At 44.6% G+C, this 19,199-nt stretch overlaps 1 protein-coding gene across 1 annotated transcript in view; it reads left to right on the top strand.

The window, feature by feature from the left end:
• The window catches only part of LOC144507661 (cilia- and flagella-associated protein 54-like), a 191,603-nt gene that overhangs the window by 42,585 nt on the left and 129,819 nt on the right, over positions 1–19,199 (top strand). Inside the window, exons 9-10 of the mRNA XM_078234818.1 lie at positions 3,499–3,549; positions 10,143–10,305. Coding sequence (XP_078090944.1) covers positions 3,499–3,549; positions 10,143–10,305 — 214 coding nt within the window. The remainder of the gene's footprint in view (positions 1–3,498; positions 3,550–10,142; positions 10,306–19,199) is intronic.

Raw genomic sequence — 19,199 nt, 5'->3', positions numbered from 1 at the left:
CTGGAATGGAGAAGTGGAAAAATAGAAGTGAGAAATAAATTAGTAATGGATGAATCATCAGGTCCTGATTGAGTCCCCCCCCCCCCGCTCTGACCCACCCTTCAGGGCAACTGCCACTTTACCCATCGGTCCTTTAACAGTCTGCACCTTCTGTGTCCTAATTTACATTCCCTTTGTCCCATTCCGCCCCCCACTCCCCCCACAGCATAAATCTCTCTGCTGATTCTCTTTGCTGTGGAGATGCCGGCGTTGGACTGGGGTAAACACAGTAAGAAGTTTAACAACACCAGGTTAAAGTCCAACAGGTTTATTTGGTAGCAAAAGCCACACAAGCTTTCGGAGCTCCAAGCCCCTTCTTCAGGTGAGTGGGAATTCTGTTCACAAACAGGGCATATAAAGACACAAACTCAATTTACATGAATAATGGTTGGAATGCGAATACTTGCAACTAATCAAGTCTTTAAGAAACAAAACAACGTGAGTGGAGAGAGCATCAAGACAGGCTAAAAAGATGTGTATTGTCTCCAGACAAGACAGCCAGTGAAACTCTGCAGGTCCAGGCAACTGTGGGGGTTACAAATAGTGTGACATGAACCCAATATCCCGGTTGAGGCCGTCCTCGTGTGTGCGGAACTTGGCTATCAGTTTCTGCTCAGCGACTCTGCGCCGTCGTATGTTGCGAAGGCCGCCTTGGAGAACGCTTACCCGAATATCAGAGGCCGAATGCCCGTGACCGCTGAAGTGCTCCCCAACAGGAAGAGAACAGTCTTGCCTGCTGATTGTCAAGCGGTGTTCATTCATCCGTTGTCGCAGCGTCTGCATAGTTTCCCCAATGTACCATGCCTCGGGACATCCTTTCCTGCAGCGTATCAGGTAGACAACGTTGGCCGAGTTGCAAGAGTATGTACCGTGTACCTGGTGGATGGTGTTCTCACGTGAGATGATGGCATCTGTGTCGATGATCCGGCACGTTTTGCAGAGGTTGCTGTGGCAGGGTTGTGTGGTGTCATGGGTGTCACAGCGGGCATTCGGCCTCTGATATTCGGGTAAGCGTTCTCCAAGGCGGCCTTCGCGACACACGATGGCGCAGAGTCGCTGAGCAGAAACTGATAGCCAAGTTCCGCACACACGAGGACGGCCTCAACCGGGATATTGGGTTCATGTCACACTATTTGTAACCCCCACAGTTGCGTGGACCTGCAGAGTTTCACTGGCTGTCTTGTCTGGAGACAATACACATCTTTTTAGCCTGTCTTGATGCTCTCTCCACTCACATTGTTTTGTTTCTTAAAGACTTGATTAGTTGCAAGTATTCGCATTCCAACCATTATTCATGTAAATTGAGTTTGTGTCTTTATATGCCCTGTTTGTGAACAGAATTCCCACTCACCTGAAGAAGGGGCTTGGAGCTCCGAAAGCTTGTGTGGCTTTTGCTACCAAATAAACCTGTTGGACTTTAACCTGGTGTTGTTAAACTTCTTACTCTATTCTCTTTGCTCTCAGCTCTGATGAAGGGTCATCTAGACTCAAAACATTCACTCCATTCTCAGTCCATGAAATATATTTCATAGCTGGGAAATTCAGGATCCAGATTTGAAGTTGCTATCAACTAGTTGTAGACAATCTCACTTGATTCATAAAGACGTACCTCAAGATCTAATCTGCTCTCCTTAATCCCACCCCAGGGAAAGCTGGCGGAGGTTGGATTCACATCAGGATCCCAACCCGATATCATTTTCTGGAACGTTCCCATCCAGCTCACTCCAATCCCACCTCCTGGGAAAATTATCCCCCTTGGATTCCATAATTTGAGGAATGTTAGAAATGGATGGATTCATCAAGTCAGCTAGATTTGGATTTGTTTTGCAAGAGTATTTGAAATATTTATGACACTGAGATGTATTGATGGACTTCACCAGTTTTCAGACCGAAAGATAGCTGGTTGTACTAAGGTAGATCTTGTGTAGCAATTAAACAAAGGACAGTACAGCACAGGAACAGGCCCCTTGGCCCACCAAGTCTGTGCCCACACAGATGCCTCTCTAATCTAATACTTTCTTGTCTCTACATGGTCCATATCCTTCTCCTCCCTCCTATTCATGCATCTATCCAGATGCCTCTTGAATGCTGTTATAGAATCTGCTTCCACCACCTCCTCCAGCAGCACGTTCCAGGTATTCACCACCCTCTTTGCGAAAAGTTTGCCCCTTACATCTCTTTTAAACTTTCCCCCACTGACTTTCAACCTATGCCCCTGAGTAATTGACCATTTGACCTGGCAAAAAGACTCTGACTATCCACTCTATCCAAGCCTATCATAATCTTGTAAACTTCTATCTGGTCTCCCCTCATTCTCTGATGCTCCAATGAAAACAATCCAAGTTTGTTCAATCTTTCTTCATAGTCCATATCCTTCAAACTAGGCAACATCCTGCTAAACCTCTTCTGCATCCTTTCCAATGCATCAACATCCTTCTGGTAGTGTGGTAACTAGAATTGTACACAATACCCCAATTGCAGCCTAACCAAAGTCTTATACAGCTGTAACATGATTTTCCAATTATTATACTCAATGCCCCGACTGATGAAGGCAGCCTTCTTGACCACCTTGTCCACCTGAGTTGCCACCTTCAGGGAACTGTGGATCTGCACGCCTACGTCACTCTTGTATGCTAATACTTCTAAGGGCTCTACCATTTATGTATACTTTCCTTCTGCAGCAGACCTTCCAAATTGCATCACCTCACATTTGTCCAGGTTAAATTCCATCTGCCATCTTTCGGCCCAGGTCTCCAGCTGATTTATATCCTGCTGTATCCTCAGACAATCCTCCTCACTATCCGCTACACCCCAATTTTTGTACATCTGCAAATTTACGAATCAGACCACCTACATTTTCCTTCAAATCATTTATATATATCACAAGCAACAGAGGCCCCAGCACTGATCCTTGTGGAAAACTGCTTGTCACAGACCTCCAGTTAGAAAAGTACCCTTCCACTGCTGCTCTCTGCCCAAGCCAGCTTTGTATCCATCTTACCAGCTCACCTTGGATCCCATCTGACTTCACCTTCTGTACCAACCTGCCATGAGGAACCTTATCGAAGGCTTTACGAAAGTCCATGTATACAACATCCAATACCCTGCCCTGGTCAATTTTTCTTGTCACTTTTTCAAAGAACTCAATCAAGAGACACGACCTCCTCTTCATAAAACCATGCTGCCTATCGCGAATAAGCTTATTCTCTTCCAGATGTGAGTACATCCTGTCCCTAAGAATCTTCTTCAATAATTTCCTTGCCACTGATGTAAGGCTCACAGGCCTGTAATTTCCCAGATTGTTTCTTCTGCCCTTCTTAAACAGAGGAACTATTATTAATGTAAGTCTTTCATGTCATCTTTTTGCCTTGTATTTATATTGGAATAGAAGAGTTTTGTTCAATAAGTTAAGCTTCATAAAGTCGATTGAAAACTTTTAATATTTTCCTTTACTTATAGATTCAAATAAAGTTCGATTCATCAAAACCACTCATCTCTGAAAATTTGATGGTAAGAAAAGAAATCAACATTATTGAAGTACAATTTGATTTTTCTTTTCTGAGGGTAGCAGACCAGAAGCTTTAAGGTATGTTATGAAGCCAGACTAGATCCCAACAACTTTTCTCTTTTAGCATTAATGTGAGAATATGATGGCCAGAATTTTACTGGCAGGCCCCTGAGTCTCGTAAGATCGTGCCTGAGGCCAACGGAGAATGTCATTCTGCAAGCCTCACCCGCCCTGATTTCGGGACGGGCATTCCGGTAAAATCAGAGCTGATGTTTCACACTTGGCGCGATTCTACTATGGAACTTTTATCAAAACAAACTTTAATTAACACCACACTTTAACTATAATATATGAATTGGCTTAACTTTTAACAATTTAACAAGACTTAAAAATGACAAGAAACATTTCTAAACTGCTAATCTATTACTATTAGTTCCAATCAAGCAATATTTCTCTTCTTGACTTAAACCCCTCTTTAAAATTAGTTAGCAAAACACAGTTGCTTGCTTGTGACTTAGATTAACAGTCTTGGAGCTTTCATAACGCCTCTGGAAAGAGATACATCGTTCTTTCACCAATTCCAGGCAGCAACTACTTGGTGGCACAGTGGTTAGCACTGCTGCCTCACAGCGCCAGGGACCTGGGTTCAATTCCCGGCTTGAGTCACTGTCTGTGTGGAATTTGCACATTCTCCCAGTGTCTGCGTGGGTTTCCTCTGGTGTGCTCCGGTTTCCTCCTACAGTCCAAAGATGTGCGGGTTAGGTGGATTAGCAATGCTCAATTGCCCCTTAGTTCATGGGGACTAGCTAGGGTAAATACAGGCTTTTGGGGATAGGGCCAGGGTGGGATTGTGTTCGGTGCAAACTTGATGGGCTAAATGGCCTCCTCCTGCACTGTATGATTCTATGATCCTTTTTAAAATCCTGCAATCTTAGTTCCTCTGTTAACCACATGACTCTACATACCTAGTCTAAATTCCCAAGAGAACCTAAATAAACGAGAAGTCCATTCATTAACTGTACAAAGTAACACATTCCCAGTTATCGGCTATGATCCTCCATTCTCAGCATTTAAACTGCATGTTTTGCCAGACAAATCGACTCTTGTAACAAAGCACTGCCTCTTAAAGCAGCCCCACCTTAAACATAAAATATATCCAAATAGCACAGTTGCATCACATTTTTTTAAAACACAAATTAATTTTGTAAAGCTGGTAGTGTGCAGTATTCATCCCCAAAGCTGGTCCCCTTCACTTGTAAATCATTTGGGTTTTTAAAAATCCACCATGTTTCTGGTGTTAACCTACTATTTACTTGTATTAAATTTACTTTTTGCAAGTTATGGTGCAATTTGCGTTTCATATTTTGAGGTTGTTAGCCCTGTACCCTAACTACCACACTACACGGTTTCATGAATTCAGAGGGCCATGCCATCACATTTTTTCAATGATTTTATTTTTAGCAGAGAGCCAACTGGATTTTCTGTTTTGTTTGATCATTAACTGGTGCTTGACTGGTATTCAGAAGTACTTAATGGATACATTAATCAGCTCCACTTAGTGTGGCCTCAGTAAAGTGTGGAGTGAGCAGTATGTCTTTGGTGTTCCAGTCAGTAATACCCTTGACTACCATGTATCTCTAATCAGTACACATGATATTACACTGCCCTTTCTATTGGCAATGTATTTATATATTAAAGGTTAATTCAATTGTGCTGATTGGATGTATTTGTCATTACCAAATTAATTGGATTAGTAAATAGACCTGCTCTTATAACTCAAGTTTAGCAAATAGGCAAGATGCCATTCAATGTTCAGACTGTATTAATAATTAATTAGTCCAGACTGTTACCAGAATCTAAAGATTTTGAAATATTTTTGTTTATTTTATGTCAGTTGAGTCAATCAGAAAATTACATTGCCACTTTGGAGTGTTTGATCCTCATATTACGTAAAGCAACAGGCCATTCTGCCTATTGATTATATTCCCACCTCAGCATTCATCCACTCGAATGACTTCCACCGAGCCCTAACCGAAGATTTTGACCTAATTTCTGTGTTCAACGTGCTGAATGTCTATTGGCAATTATTTGACATCAAAAGTACAAATTTGGAATGAGTTTAAACACAAATCAGCAGTGTTTTGCCATCTTTGTCATCAAATGGCAAAGGACACTCAAATGCATCGAGTATACTCCAGCTATCTTCTACACTCAGCAACCTGCATTGGAAAATGCAAGAAAATTCATTACTTCAATAATATCTAAATTCATTTAAACCAGAAACTCTCTCCGCTGTACAGTACGTGCCTGACAACACCCACCAGATCCCCAGCAGTTCTTCATTAATGTTTGTCTCAGGGTCTGTATGTTCCACCCCCCCCCACCTCAGCACCAGGCTTCAGGGTCGAAAACAGCCTATGTTGGGGCTGCATTTGCATATTTTTCTCACTCAAGGAACTGACGAGCAAATTTCAGAAAGATAAGGGCCGTGATTCTCCCATTTTTGTTCCAAGTGTCCTCCCCAAGAGGAAAACCGGAGTGTTTGCCGCTGGCGTTAGCAGCGCCTGTCAGGTGGGATTCTCCCACATGTAATGTGTAAAAATATGTGAGCTGCAAAACATGGCAGTCAGTCCGGCTTCACAGAGATCAGGGCACCGTTTGTAAAAGGGTGACTCAATATCATAGTTCAGCAAAAAAAAAGCCCCCACCCCCAATGCCTCAGCACAAGTGGTATCCTCCCCCTCCCCCCACCACCAAAGGGATGGGTCACAGCTCCGCCCTGCAACCCCTTGCACACACATACACCACAGAGGCATGAGGGTGAGCTGACACCTCTTCCCCCTCCCCAGCAGAGGCCTCAGCCTCCATAAGAGAGATACTCCAACATGGGCGGCACGGTAGCACAGTGGTTAGCACTGCTGCTTCACAGCTCCAGGGTCCCGGGTTCGATTCCCGGCTCGGGTCACTGTCTGTGTGGAGTTTGCACATTCTCATCGTGTCTGCGTGGGTTTCCTCCGGGTGCTCCGGTTTCCTCCCACAGTCCAAAGATGTGCGGGTTAGGTTGATTGGCCAGGTTAAAAATTGCCCCTTAGAGTCCTGGGATGCGTAGGTTAGAGGGATTAGTGGGTAAATATGTGGGTGGGATTGTGGTCGGTGCAGACTCGATGGGCCGAATGGCCTCCTTCTGCACTGTAGGGTTTCTATGATTTCTATGATGGGGTCCCCTCAGTCCCTCCCCTCATGCCCCTCCCATGAGCTGTGCCAACCCTGCACTGCTCCTTGGCACCCTAAGAGGTTTAACAACACCAGGTTAAAGTCCAACAGGTTTATTTGGTAGCAAATGCCATTAGCTTTCGGAGCCCTGCTCCTTCATCAGATGGAGTGGATATCTGCTCACAAGCAAGGCACACACAGACACAAAATCAAGTTACAGAATACTGATTAGAATGCGAATCTTTACAGCTAAGATACAGACAATGTGAGTGGAGGGAGTATTAGGCACAGGTTAAAGAAATATGTATTGTCTCCAGACAGGACAGCCAGTGAGATTCTGCAAGTCCAGGAGGCAAGCTGTGGGGGTTACCGATAGTGTGACATGAATCCAAGATCCCGGTTGAGGCCGTCCTCATGTGTGCGGAACTTGGCTATCAGTTTCTGCTCAGCTACTCTGCACTGTCGTGTGTCATGAAGGCCGCCTTGGAGAACGCTTACCCGAAGATCAGAGACCGAATGCCCGTGACCGCTGAAGTGCTCCCCAACAGGAAGAGAACACTCTTGTCTGGTGATTGTCGAGCGGTGTTCATTCATCCGTTGTCGTAGCGTCTGCATGGTTTCCTCAATGTACCATGCTTCGGGACATCCTTTCCTGCAGCGTATCAGGTAGACAACGTTGGCCGAGTTGCAAGAGTAGGTACCGTGTACCTGGTAGATGGTGTTCTCACATGAGATGATGGCATCCGTGTCGATGATCCGGCACGTCTTGCAGAGGTTGCTGTGGCAGGGTGTGTGGTGTCGTGGTCACTGTTCTCCTGAAGGCTGGGTATTTTGCTGTGGACAATGGTCTGTTTGATGTTGTGCGGTTGTTTGAAGGAAAGAAGTGGGGGTGTGGGGATGGCCTTGGCGAGATGTTCGTCTTCATCAATGGCATGTTGAAGGCTCCGGTGGAGATGTCGTACTTCTCCGGGGAAGTACTGGACAACGAAAGGTACTTTGTCCACCGTGTTTGTCTTCTGAGGAGGTCGGTGCGGTTTTTAGCTGTGGCGCGTCGGAACTGTCGAACGGTGAGTCGAGCGCCATATCCTGTTCTTATGAGGGCATCTTTCAGCACCTGGAGGTGTCTGTTGCGATCCTCCTCATCCGAGCAGATCCTGTGTATACGGAGGGCTTGTCCGTAGGGGATGGCTTCTTTAACGTGTTTAGGGTGGAAGCTGGAGAAGTGGCGCATCGTGAGGTTATCCGTGGACTTGCGGTACAGTGAGGTGCTGAGGTGACCGTCCTTAGTGGAGATGCGTGTGTCCAAGAATGCAACCGATTCCGGAGAGTAGTCCATGGTGAGTCTGATGGTGGGATGGAACTTGTTGATGTCATCATAGAGTTGTTTCAGTGATTGTTCACCATGAGTCCAAAGGAAGAAAATATCATCGATGTATTTAGTGTATAGCATCGGTTGAAGGTCCTGTGCGGTGAAGAAGTCTTGTTCGAACCTGTGCATGAAGATGTTGGCATATTGAGGTGCGAATTTGGTCCCCATGGCTGTTCCGTGTGTCTGGATGAAGAACTGGTTGTTGAAGGTGAAGACATTGTGGTCCAGGATGAAGCAGATGAGTTGTAAAATTGCATCTGGAAACTGGCAGTTGTCGGTGTTGAGTACTGAAGCCGTTGCTGCAATGCCATCATCGTGGGGGATGCTGGTGTAGAGTGCCGAGAGATCCATTGTGACGAGGAGTGCTCCTGGTTCAACTGCTCCATGCGTGTTGAGTTTCTCCGGAGTGTTGTGCTCCTCCGGAGCCTTCAACATGTCATTGATGAAGACGAACATCTCGCCAAGGCCATCCCCACTTCTTGCCTTCAAACAACCGCACAACCTCAAACAGACCATTGTCCACAGCAAAATACCTAGCCTTCAGGAGAACAATGACCACGGCACCACACAACCCTGCCACAGCAACCTCTGCAAGACGTGCCGGATCATCGACACGGATGCCATCATCTCATGTGAGAACACCATCTACCAGGTACACGGTACCTACTCTTGCAACTCGGCCAATGTTGTCTACCTGATACGCTGCAGGAAAGGATGTCCCGAGGCATGGTACATTGAGGAAACCATGCAGACGCTACGACAACGGATGAATGAACACCGCTCGACAATCACCAGGCAAAACTGTTCTCTTCCTGTTGGGGAGCACTTCAGCGGTCACGGGCATTCGGTCTCTGATCTTCGGGTAAGCGTTCTCCAAGGCAGCCTTCATGACACACGACAGCGCAGAGTCGCTGGGCAGAAACTGATAGCCAAGTTCCGCACACCTGAGGATGGCCTAAACTGGGATCTTGGGTTCATGTCACACTATCGGTAACCCCCACAGCTTGCCTCCTGGACTTGCAGAATCTCACTGGCTGTCCAGTCTGGAGACAATACACATTTCTTTAACCTGTGCTTAATGCTCCCTCCACTCACATTGTCTGTATCTTAGCTGTAAAGATTCGCATTCTAATCAGTATTCTGTAACTTGATTTTGTGTCTCTGTGCCTTGCTTGTGAGCAGATATCCACTCCATCTGATGAAGGAGCAGGGCTCCGAAAGCTAATGGTATTTGCTACCAAATAAACCTGTTGGACATTAACCAGGTGTTGTTCAAACTCTTACTGTGTTTACCCCAGTCCAACGCCGGCATCTCCACACCTTGGCACCCTGGCAGTGACACCCTATTCAGTCATGCTGTCACTCAAGAGGCTAGTTAAAGGTACTGAAGCATGAAATGGAATATAAACAAAGCATTTCGAAGCCTTGGATTTTTCCAGGAAGGCTCAGAGACTTGGAAAAAGTGACCAGTTGTGGGCAGAAGAGAAAGGTATTGAGGCTTACTGGATTATATCAACAATGAACTGCTTGGTCTGCTCTGCCCCCCACCTGCCCTCCCAACACCCCCCCCCCCCCCCCCCGCACCCCACCCTCCCACCCCCCCAACACCACCCCCACCCCCCCGCCACCCCCCCACCACCACCCCCCACCACAGCCCTCACCCCCCGCACCCCCCCACCTCCTCACCCCCCATTCCCCCCCAACCCCCCACACCCCCCCCCCCCCCACACCCCCCCAACCCCCCCCCCCCCCCCCCCCCCCCCCTACCCCCACCCCCCACCCCACGGTAGCAACAGTAAATGATAGCTAAATGATTGCGGTTCAGAGCAACTCACATCAAATGAATCCCAATGATGTTAGAGTTTGCAGGTACATCCTGCTACTATATCCCTCTATTTCATTGCCCCACATGTATGTTTAAAAAAACCCTCCATAGTCCTTGGGCTGGGAAGGATTATATGTGGCCTTGTCATGTTGCTATTGCACTAAATTATTTTGTTTATCAACCCACAGGCAATTCAGGAACTACTCAGGACACCTTTGTCTCAAACTTTGCATAAACTTTATGGTTCTTACCTTGTGCATAAATTTGAACTTGGCCGGACCTACCTTGCCATCAAACTTGCTGAAACTATGAACAACATCCCAGGAAAATCAACTTTTCAATGTTCAAGCGGTAAATTTATTGTATCCTTGTATATATAATTATTAAATATTACACAGAATGTCTTATAATTTGCAGCACAGAAGCAGACTGTTTGGGCTAACAGAGCTATACCAGTAACCACCCTCCACACAACCAGCTGTCATTTTATTTCGAGTCCAGATTTCCGTCTCGGGCTTGGTAAATGAATCATAAGAACATAAGAACATAAGAAATAGGAGCAGGAGTAGGCCATCTAGCCCCTCGAGCCTGCCCCGCCATTCAATAAGATCATGGCTGATCTGACGTGGATCAGTACCACTTACCCGCCTGATCCCCATAACCCTTAATTCCCTTACCGCTCAGGAATCCATCCATCCGCGCTTTAAACATATTCAGCGAGGTAGCCTCCACCACCTCAGTGGGCAGAGAATTCCAGAGATTCACCACCCTCTGGGAGAAGAAGTTCCTCCTCAACTCTGTCTTAAACCGACCCCCCAACGGCTAAAGCCTGCACCTAACTCCGATCCCCACTCAGGCCATGTCTTTGTTTCAGATGTGGGTCACTTGCAGCAGCTTGAAGATTTGTTCACCTGGGCCTGCAAAGGGTTTGGACTGACATTCAGTATCAGAAAGACCAATGTTAAGGTCCAGGACGTAGACACTCCATCTTCCATCAACATTCTCAGCTTCAGTCTGCAAGTTGCCAGCAGCTTCACGTGCCTTGAATCAATAATCACCAGCAGCCTATCCCTTGATATGAAGTGAGCACCAGGACTGCCAAAGCGCAGCTGTTAGGTCAAGGTTGGGAAGATAAGTGTAGAGCAACAGCAAACTAATTCAAAATATGGACCAGGCTTAAGTTCTCAGCACCCTCCTTTTGCAAGCCCAGAAAAATGGCTGAAGAGCTTCCACTTCTGCTGCCTCAGATGAACTCCCGGCAAGATAGAATACCAACTATAGATGTACACCAGCGTGCAGATATCTGTAAAATGTTTGCCCTCTTGATCAGCAGTGATTCTGTTGGCGGGGTCCACGTACACCAAATGAATAACGGTCACATTCCCAAAGACATGCTCTGTGGTGAACTTGCTATCAACACAAGACCAACAGATCGACAACGTCTGTGATAATAGGATGTCTATAAAGAGACTTCAAGTTGACCAAGATCAGAGCTGATGCATGGGAAGTTCTCATTGCTTAATGAACTGTCTGGGGATAAGACAGCTGTCTGGGTTTCCTCCGGGTGCTCCGGTTTCCTCCCACAGTCCAAAGATGTGCGGGCTAGGTTGATTGGCCATTCTAAATTGCCCCTTAGTGTCCCGGGATGCATAGGTTAGAGGGGTTAGTGGGTAAATATGTAGGGATATGGGGGTAGGGCCTGGGTGGGATTGTGGTTGGTGCAGACTCGATGGGCCGAATGGCCTCTTTCTGCACTGTGGGATTCTATGATTCTAAGAGGCCAGGAAGGGCCTGGAAAGAGCAAAGGGCAAAAGAAATAACCAGATGGGGAAAAGAGAGCCCATTGGCAAAAAGCATCAGTCAACCTCGGGCCAATGCTATTGATCTGTGCCATCTGTGGAAGGGACGCAGCTCACAAACTGACCTTTGCACACACAACAATGTTCAATGCAAAAGCAACATCACTCTGGGCACGTGCATGCCTCCTGAGGTGGATGACTGACAGTAATAATAACTAATCTCGTAGGCAGCAAGTTCCAGGTCTTTTCTCCTTGCTGCCCAAAAAAGTTCTTCTTTACACCCTTCTCCCATGTTCCTTGCCAAAAACCTTAAATCTGTGCCCCCCCACCTTGTGTCATCAGCTAATGGGATGGGATTTTCTTTGTCTACCTTTTCAAAACCCCTAATCCCATGTGTGTTAATTTTGCACATTAACATCCTGTGTGGGACTTTATCAAAAACTTTCTGAAAATTCAAATATGCCACATCTACTGATTTACCCTTGTTAATTCTGCTTGTCACGCCCTCAAACTGGTGGGCTTGTAAAACATGATTTCCTTTCATAAATCCATGTTGACTTTGTCTAATTCCATTGATATTTTCTTAATGTCCTGTTAACACATCCTTAATAATCAACTCCAGCATTTTCCTGCTACTGATATTAGGCTCATGTGCAATTCCCTATTTTCTTATTTCCTTTTTTTAAATAGTGGGGTTACATTTGTCACCTAGTCCACTGGGACTGTTGCAGTTGACTATTTGCCGCCTTTACTGCCTGCTGTACCTATTATTTTCAGAAGGCTTTCGACAAGGTCTCACATAATAGTCTGTGCTAGGACGCCAGCTGTTCACGTTATATATTAATCATTTGGAAGAGGGAACTGAATGTGTTATCTCCAAATTTACAGATGATACAAAGTTGGGTGGGAGAGTGAGCTGTGAGGAGGATGCAGAGATGCTTCAGCGTGGTTTGGGCAGGCTAAGTGTGTGGGCATCTGCATGGTAAATGCAGTATAATGTGGATAAATGTGAGGTCATCCACTTAGGTAGCAATAATAGGAAGACAGATTATTACTTGTATGCGTGTAAATTGAGAGTCCTTGGAGTCCTTGTGCATCAGTCACTGAAAGTAAGCGCGCGGGTACAGCAGGCAGTAAAGAAGGCAAATGACATGTTGGCCTTCATAGCGAGTGGATTTGAGTATCGGGATAGGGATGTTTTGCTGCAATTGTACAGTATGTTGGTGAGGCCACACCTGGAGTACTGTGTGCAGTTTTGGTGTCCTTATCCAAGGAAGGATATCCTTGCTATAGAGGGAGTGCAGCAAAAGTTTACCAGGCTGATTCCTGAGATGGCAGATCTGTCATGTGAGGAAAGACTAAGTCGGTTAGGATTATATTCACTGCAGTTTAGAAGAGTGAGAGGGGATTTCATAGAAACTTATACAATTCTAAAAGGGTTAAACCGGGTAGATTCAGAAAGAATATTCCCAATGGTGGGGGAGTCCAGAACTAGGGGTCACAGTTTGAGGATAAGGGGTAAACCTTTTAGAACTGAGGTGAGGAGAAATTTCTTCACCCAGAGGGTGGGGAATGTGTGGAATTCACTACCACTGAATGTAGTTGAGGCCAAAATGTTGTCTGATTTCAAGAAAAAATTAGATATAGCTCTTGGGGCTAAAAGGATCAAGAGATATAGAGCGAAGGGGGGAATCAGGATATTGAATTTGATGATCAGCCATGATCAAAATGAATGGCGGAACGGGCTTGACAGGCTGAATGACCTACTCCTGCTTCTAGTTTCTATGTTTCTATGAATTCTCCCATTTCAGACTGCAAGGGACTGTTAGGGAGAAAAAGCTATTCAGCTATTCTGTTCTTCACTCCCCCTGATAGATTAGACAAAGCTTTTTTGGAGTTTTAAATCCGCCTTTATTCATGCCTTTGCAGGGGAAACCTGTTTCCACACGTAGCATACAGATTCTCAGAACAAAGAAATACACAGCAATTATACTTTTACAAGTAATTAAGATATACCAATCAACATTGTACACTTTATTTGAAAGTAATCAATACCAACTAATAGTTCTGATTACTTAAGATAAAAGCAAAATACTGCGGGTGCTGGAATCTAAACAAAAACAGAAAATGCTGGAGAAGCTCAGCAGGTCTGACAGCATCTGTGGGGAGCGAATAGAGCCAATGTTTCGAGTCTGGATGACCCTTTGTCGGTTCTGATTATTTAATTTGTTTCCCATAGTGATGTTCAACCAATTGCAGCAACTTGATGCTTGTCTACCACCCAATCATCAACAGTGCATGTACACACAGCTACATTATCAATAGACACATGACTATGGTCCTTGACTGGCTGTCACCCTGAGTAGTGACTTTATAAAACACATTGGCAGTGCTGGGCTGTTAGCTGGAAAGCAGCGATATATGTAGTTACAGCCCTCTTATGGTCTATCAAAGCTCTCTTGTACATTGTTTTTGCAGCTGTACCTTGCAGCTCTGGCATTTTCTAAGAACTGCAGTGAATAATTTTTAACCCTTCCAGGGACCTATATTTGTCTTCACTAATCTTTTTTTAACAGAATTCTAGAAGCTTTTACAGTCTGATTTTATGTTACTTGCAAGCTTATTCTCATACTCTATTTTTCCCCTCTTAATCTGTCTCTTGTTTCTACTTTGCTGTATTCTGAACTGTTCTCAATTTTCAGGCTTTCTGCTTTTTCTAGCAACTTGACAGAAATTAAGTTAATTTAACCCTTAAATCCCATCAATCATCAAACTTCAACATTCGCACTTGACTGCAACCCCAAACTCCAGTACAGAGAGATTAGGGTTCAGAGCATTTGAACAAATATGAACAGGTCAGAAAGCCCACATGGATTTGTGAAAGGATTGTTCATGTCTGCCAAATCTGGCTGAACATTTTGAAGAGGTAGCAACAAAGTTCCAATGGATAAAGTTCTACTTGAGAAACTGAACAAAAATGGGAACACATGACTTGGAGGAAATGGAGCTTGGATAGAGAATTGTTTAGGCAATAGGAAACAGAGTATTGAAATAATGTAGTTAAAGTACCCTGCCTATGGTACCCCGCTAGAGATCGGTAAAGGGACCTGAACTTTGCATTATATAGATGAGTCCCTGCCACCACTCTGACTCAATCAGTAGGACTCTGACTAAAAATGAGATCCAACTTGATAGACAAGTTATCACCATTCTTAACTATTAATAGCAAGCCATTAATGTCAATGCTACATAGTCCAAAGAGAGCTTCAGAGTGTCTTTGAAGCCTTTTCATGGCACTCCTATGGAATATTAGCGATTTGGATGTTGAGAAAACAGCACTTGGTAGGAGAGACAGTTTACAGCTATTTGAACATGTGTCCAATCCATCAAAATTGATGTGACATGAATCAGTCTCCTCAGGATTAATATTGTCATGAAACTGAACTAGTCCAGCCATACAAATACTCTGACGCCTGTGATGTCCCCAAATGCGGGATACTCGACTGCAAAATTTGTGGTAGTGGGGCACTGCGTTCGCGCTCTCCCCTGAGGAAATATAAAAAAATACAAAAGCAAGTCAGAGACAAGGAATTTTGAAGTGAATAACTAGCCTCCTGTCCAAAGCCTGACCACCATCTACAAGGTAAAAGTCAGAGTGTAATGGAATACTCTCCACTTGCTTGGGTGAGTGCACCTCCAACAGCACTCAAGAAGCTCAACCCCACCCAGGATAAAACAGTCTGCTTCACTAACATCCCTTTCACCAAATTCAACATTCACTCCTCCACTACTGACACATTATGGGTGGGGGTGGAGTGGGGGGAGAGGTAACACTGCGCCATGTACAAGATGCAATGCAGCAACTCACCAAAATGCCTTTGAAAGCACCTTCTAAACTCGCGACTTCCAGCAACTAGCAAATACCATCATCTGCAAGTTCCTCTCCAGGTCACCACACTAACCTGACTTGGGACAATACCACCATTTCATCACTGTTGCTGGCTGAAAATCCTGGAACTCCCTCCCTCATAGCACTGTGGGTGCACTTACACCAAATGGACTGCAGCGATTCAAGAAAGGAGCTCACCACCACCTTCACAGGAGCATTTAGGAATAGGCAACAAATGCTGGCCTAGCCGTCAACACCCACATCCCATAAAGAATAAGAGGTTTTGCCTGAATACCTGTGGAGCTGACTTCAAAATGACTCCAGTGTCCTCTCCTTGAATCCGGATGATACAGTGGAAGCATAATTGATGGAATTTCTCGAGCATTGTTATATGACACTGATACACCATCCAGGACTCATTGCAGTATAGAGTGCGGTGACGACAACTGTTCTCTATACCAAAAGTTATAGTTGACTTGTAAAGGTTTTGTTGTCAGACTCTGGCTGCCATACTTTGTCAAAGGTTGACCTGACACAGTTGATCAATTGGTTGCATCTCTTCATATGTGGTGGCCTTTCACAGGCCTACGTATTATGCTGGCTTTCATGTGAGAGATTGCTCTTTATCAATTACTGCTCAGCAAATACAAAGAACTCACGGAGACAGTAATTCGGGTTGAAAATGTACTTTATTGTTGCCCAGGCCTGGTGTAGGAGAACAATTTGGGACAGCCCAAACTATTCCAAGTTGCATTGTTATCAGAGTACAATTATAATTTTTCAAAAATCATTTGCCCACCTCTTTGCTCATCCCAGCGAGATGTGAGCTAATCATTTCAATATGAATCATTTACCTTGGCCAATACCATTTCACTCTCTGGCAGCATGAGAATACGTAAGTTCGTAGAGTTTGAAAGTTCTTTTCCAACTGTCTACTTAGCAACCCTTTATTGGGAAAATTGAATTATTCTATTCATTCTACTATCTGGGAAGCTTGTACTTTCTAAAGCTACACTGATAAAATAGTTCTCAGTAGCTGTTTTGTTTCAAGGAATGTAGTTCTTCTCGCTCAGCTGTATCACATCATCAGCCAAGGTGGATGCCTTTAATACAGAATACAATATGTTTTCAAAAAATACATGTTTAAATTCTCTAACAGTGATTATATGTGTTTCTATGCAAACTGTACTTTTGTAACACCAGGTATTTTGTACTTTTTCTATACTATAGTCACTCTAAATTAGTTTATCTTAATAGTCCCAGGTTATCCTAACCCCTCTAACATGGCCTTTTGAGAGAGCTGGCTGCCATGGTATAGGAAATGTTCAACTGGTAGCAAAAAAATACAAATAATCACTGATAGATTATTTGAGTGGACAGAAGTGAGGCAGCAGATGTTCAGTGTGAGGAAGTGTGAGGTCATCCACTTTGGACCGAACAAAGTTAGAGAAGAGCATTTTCTAAATAGCAGGAAGCCAGAAGCCATGGAGCAGCAGAGTGATTCATGGATTCAAATGCATTGGCATCAATATATACTATTTACAAGATGCCCTGCAAAAACTTGCCAAGGCCCTTTTGACAGAATCCTTCAAACCCCTGACCACTATCACCTAGAAAAACAAGGACAAGCAAATGTATGGGAACACCAACAGCTACAAGCTCCTCTCTAAGCAGCATGCCATCCTTGGAACTATATCTTCACTGGAAGCCATTTCTTCACTGTTGCTAGGTCAGAATCTTGGTACTCTCTCCTTACAGCACTGTGGTTGCACCTACACGATATGGACTGCAGCAAAAAGAAGGCAGTTCATCATCTTCTGAGGGAAATTAAGTGTGAGCAATGAATACTGGTCTTGCCAGTCATTCTCACATTCTATGAATGAATTTGAGAAAGCTAGAGAGGTGTGAGTTTACAGATAAAATATAAATACGCTGTTCAGGAATCCTGAGGGCAGATTGGTTGGTAAGTATAGGCCTATCCAGATTTGGCACTGACGAGATGATTAGTGAGTGATAGGTGAGTTATTATATTATACTGTACTGTAGTAAATACTTTAAATAAGGTTTAAGGTGTGGCAGTGCAGCTTGGCCATTTGGAGCACCCTGCGACATCTGCAGGAAGTGTCACCAGCTACAGAAATGTGAAGTCCAGAGTGTGGAACCCACGTGGCAGCTGGAGTCACTGTGGTTCATCCGCAAGGCTGAGGATTACGTGGATAGCATGTTTAGAGAGGTCGCCACACTGCAGTTAATAAGTACACAGGCAGAGGGGGAATTGGTGATTGTCAGAGTATGTAAGGAAAATGGACAGGTAGTGCAGGAATCCCCTGAGGCTACCTCGCTCTCCAACCATGTTTGCTTTTTCAATAGAGCTCAGTGAGATTGTTTCTCAGAGGACTGTAGTAAGGGAAAAGTTTGTGGTACCGTGGATTGTTCAGCTGCACAGGAGGGGAGGAGGAAAAGTGAAAGTCTAAAGTGGTTGTAGAATTCCATATTTAGGGGAGCAGACAGATATTTTTACAGCCAGAGATGTGATTCCAGGATGGTAGGTTGTCTCCCTGGTGTCAGGGTCAAGAATGTCACAGAGCAGCTGTTAAGTTTCAAAGGAGAGTGCAAGGCTTTTACAGGTTGTGAACAAAGGAAGGTTATTACATTTCATTTGACTATAAAGTGGGTGTCAGAGGAAAACATGAAATGTTTTTATATTTTTGAAAAGTTAAGTTCAAAGAAGTGCTGAGGGCAACGGAATCTAGATGCAAAGCAAAAAGGATTTAAGGAGAGAATTTGAGAGCTTTGGGTTTGTTGTGTGAAGAGAACTTGCTGGAAACAGCTCCTGACTAAATCAACCATTGTGGAGAGGTTTGTTAGTTCCGGTGGGCTAGATTGACAGGCAGATGAGAGCCTGAGACAAAAAGCTGAGAGTGGACAGGAGAGCAGTTTTAACTGGAGGATATATCAGAGAGGAGTATCAATGTAAATAGAGTACTTAGAGAGTTTGATAGATATGATGGGGTCAGATTAAAGGGGAAAATAAGTTAAGGTGTGTGGTGAACCATAGATGGTTACCACTATGGGTACTGAACCATAGATGGTTATCACTATGGGTACTTGTACATATGTTACTCTTGTTACTGTTGGGGTGTTCCACCTGTTGGCATTGTTCTGTGGTACACTCCGGTTGGCTCCGCCTTCCTATAGGAGTACAAAGGTCACTGCACTTCCTAGTGACCCTTTAGTCTGGGATTGTATTGTTATGATGTGGAGATGCCGGCGTTGGACTGGGGTAAGCACAGTAAGAAGTCTCACAACACCAGGTTAAAGTCCAACAGGTTTATTTGGTAGCAAATACCATAAGCTTTTGGAGCGCTGCCCCTTCTGAAGGGGCAGCGCCTAGCTGAAGGGGCAGCGCTCCGAAAGCTTATGGTATTTGCTACCAAATAAACCTGTTGGACTTTAACCTGGTGTTGTGAGACTTCTTATTGTATTGTTAAGCAGTATGCTCTATTCTTGTTGCTAATAAAATCCTTTATTTCCTGGGTACGATCCAGCCTCCCGAG

This window comes from Mustelus asterias, chromosome 19 (genome assembly GCF_964213995.1).
Source record: "Mustelus asterias chromosome 19, sMusAst1.hap1.1, whole genome shotgun sequence".
Classification (NCBI taxonomy): Eukaryota; Metazoa; Chordata; class Chondrichthyes; order Carcharhiniformes; family Triakidae; genus Mustelus; species Mustelus asterias.
Note: the sequence above shows the minus strand (reverse complement) of the source record. Positions and strands in the feature narration are given on the sequence as shown.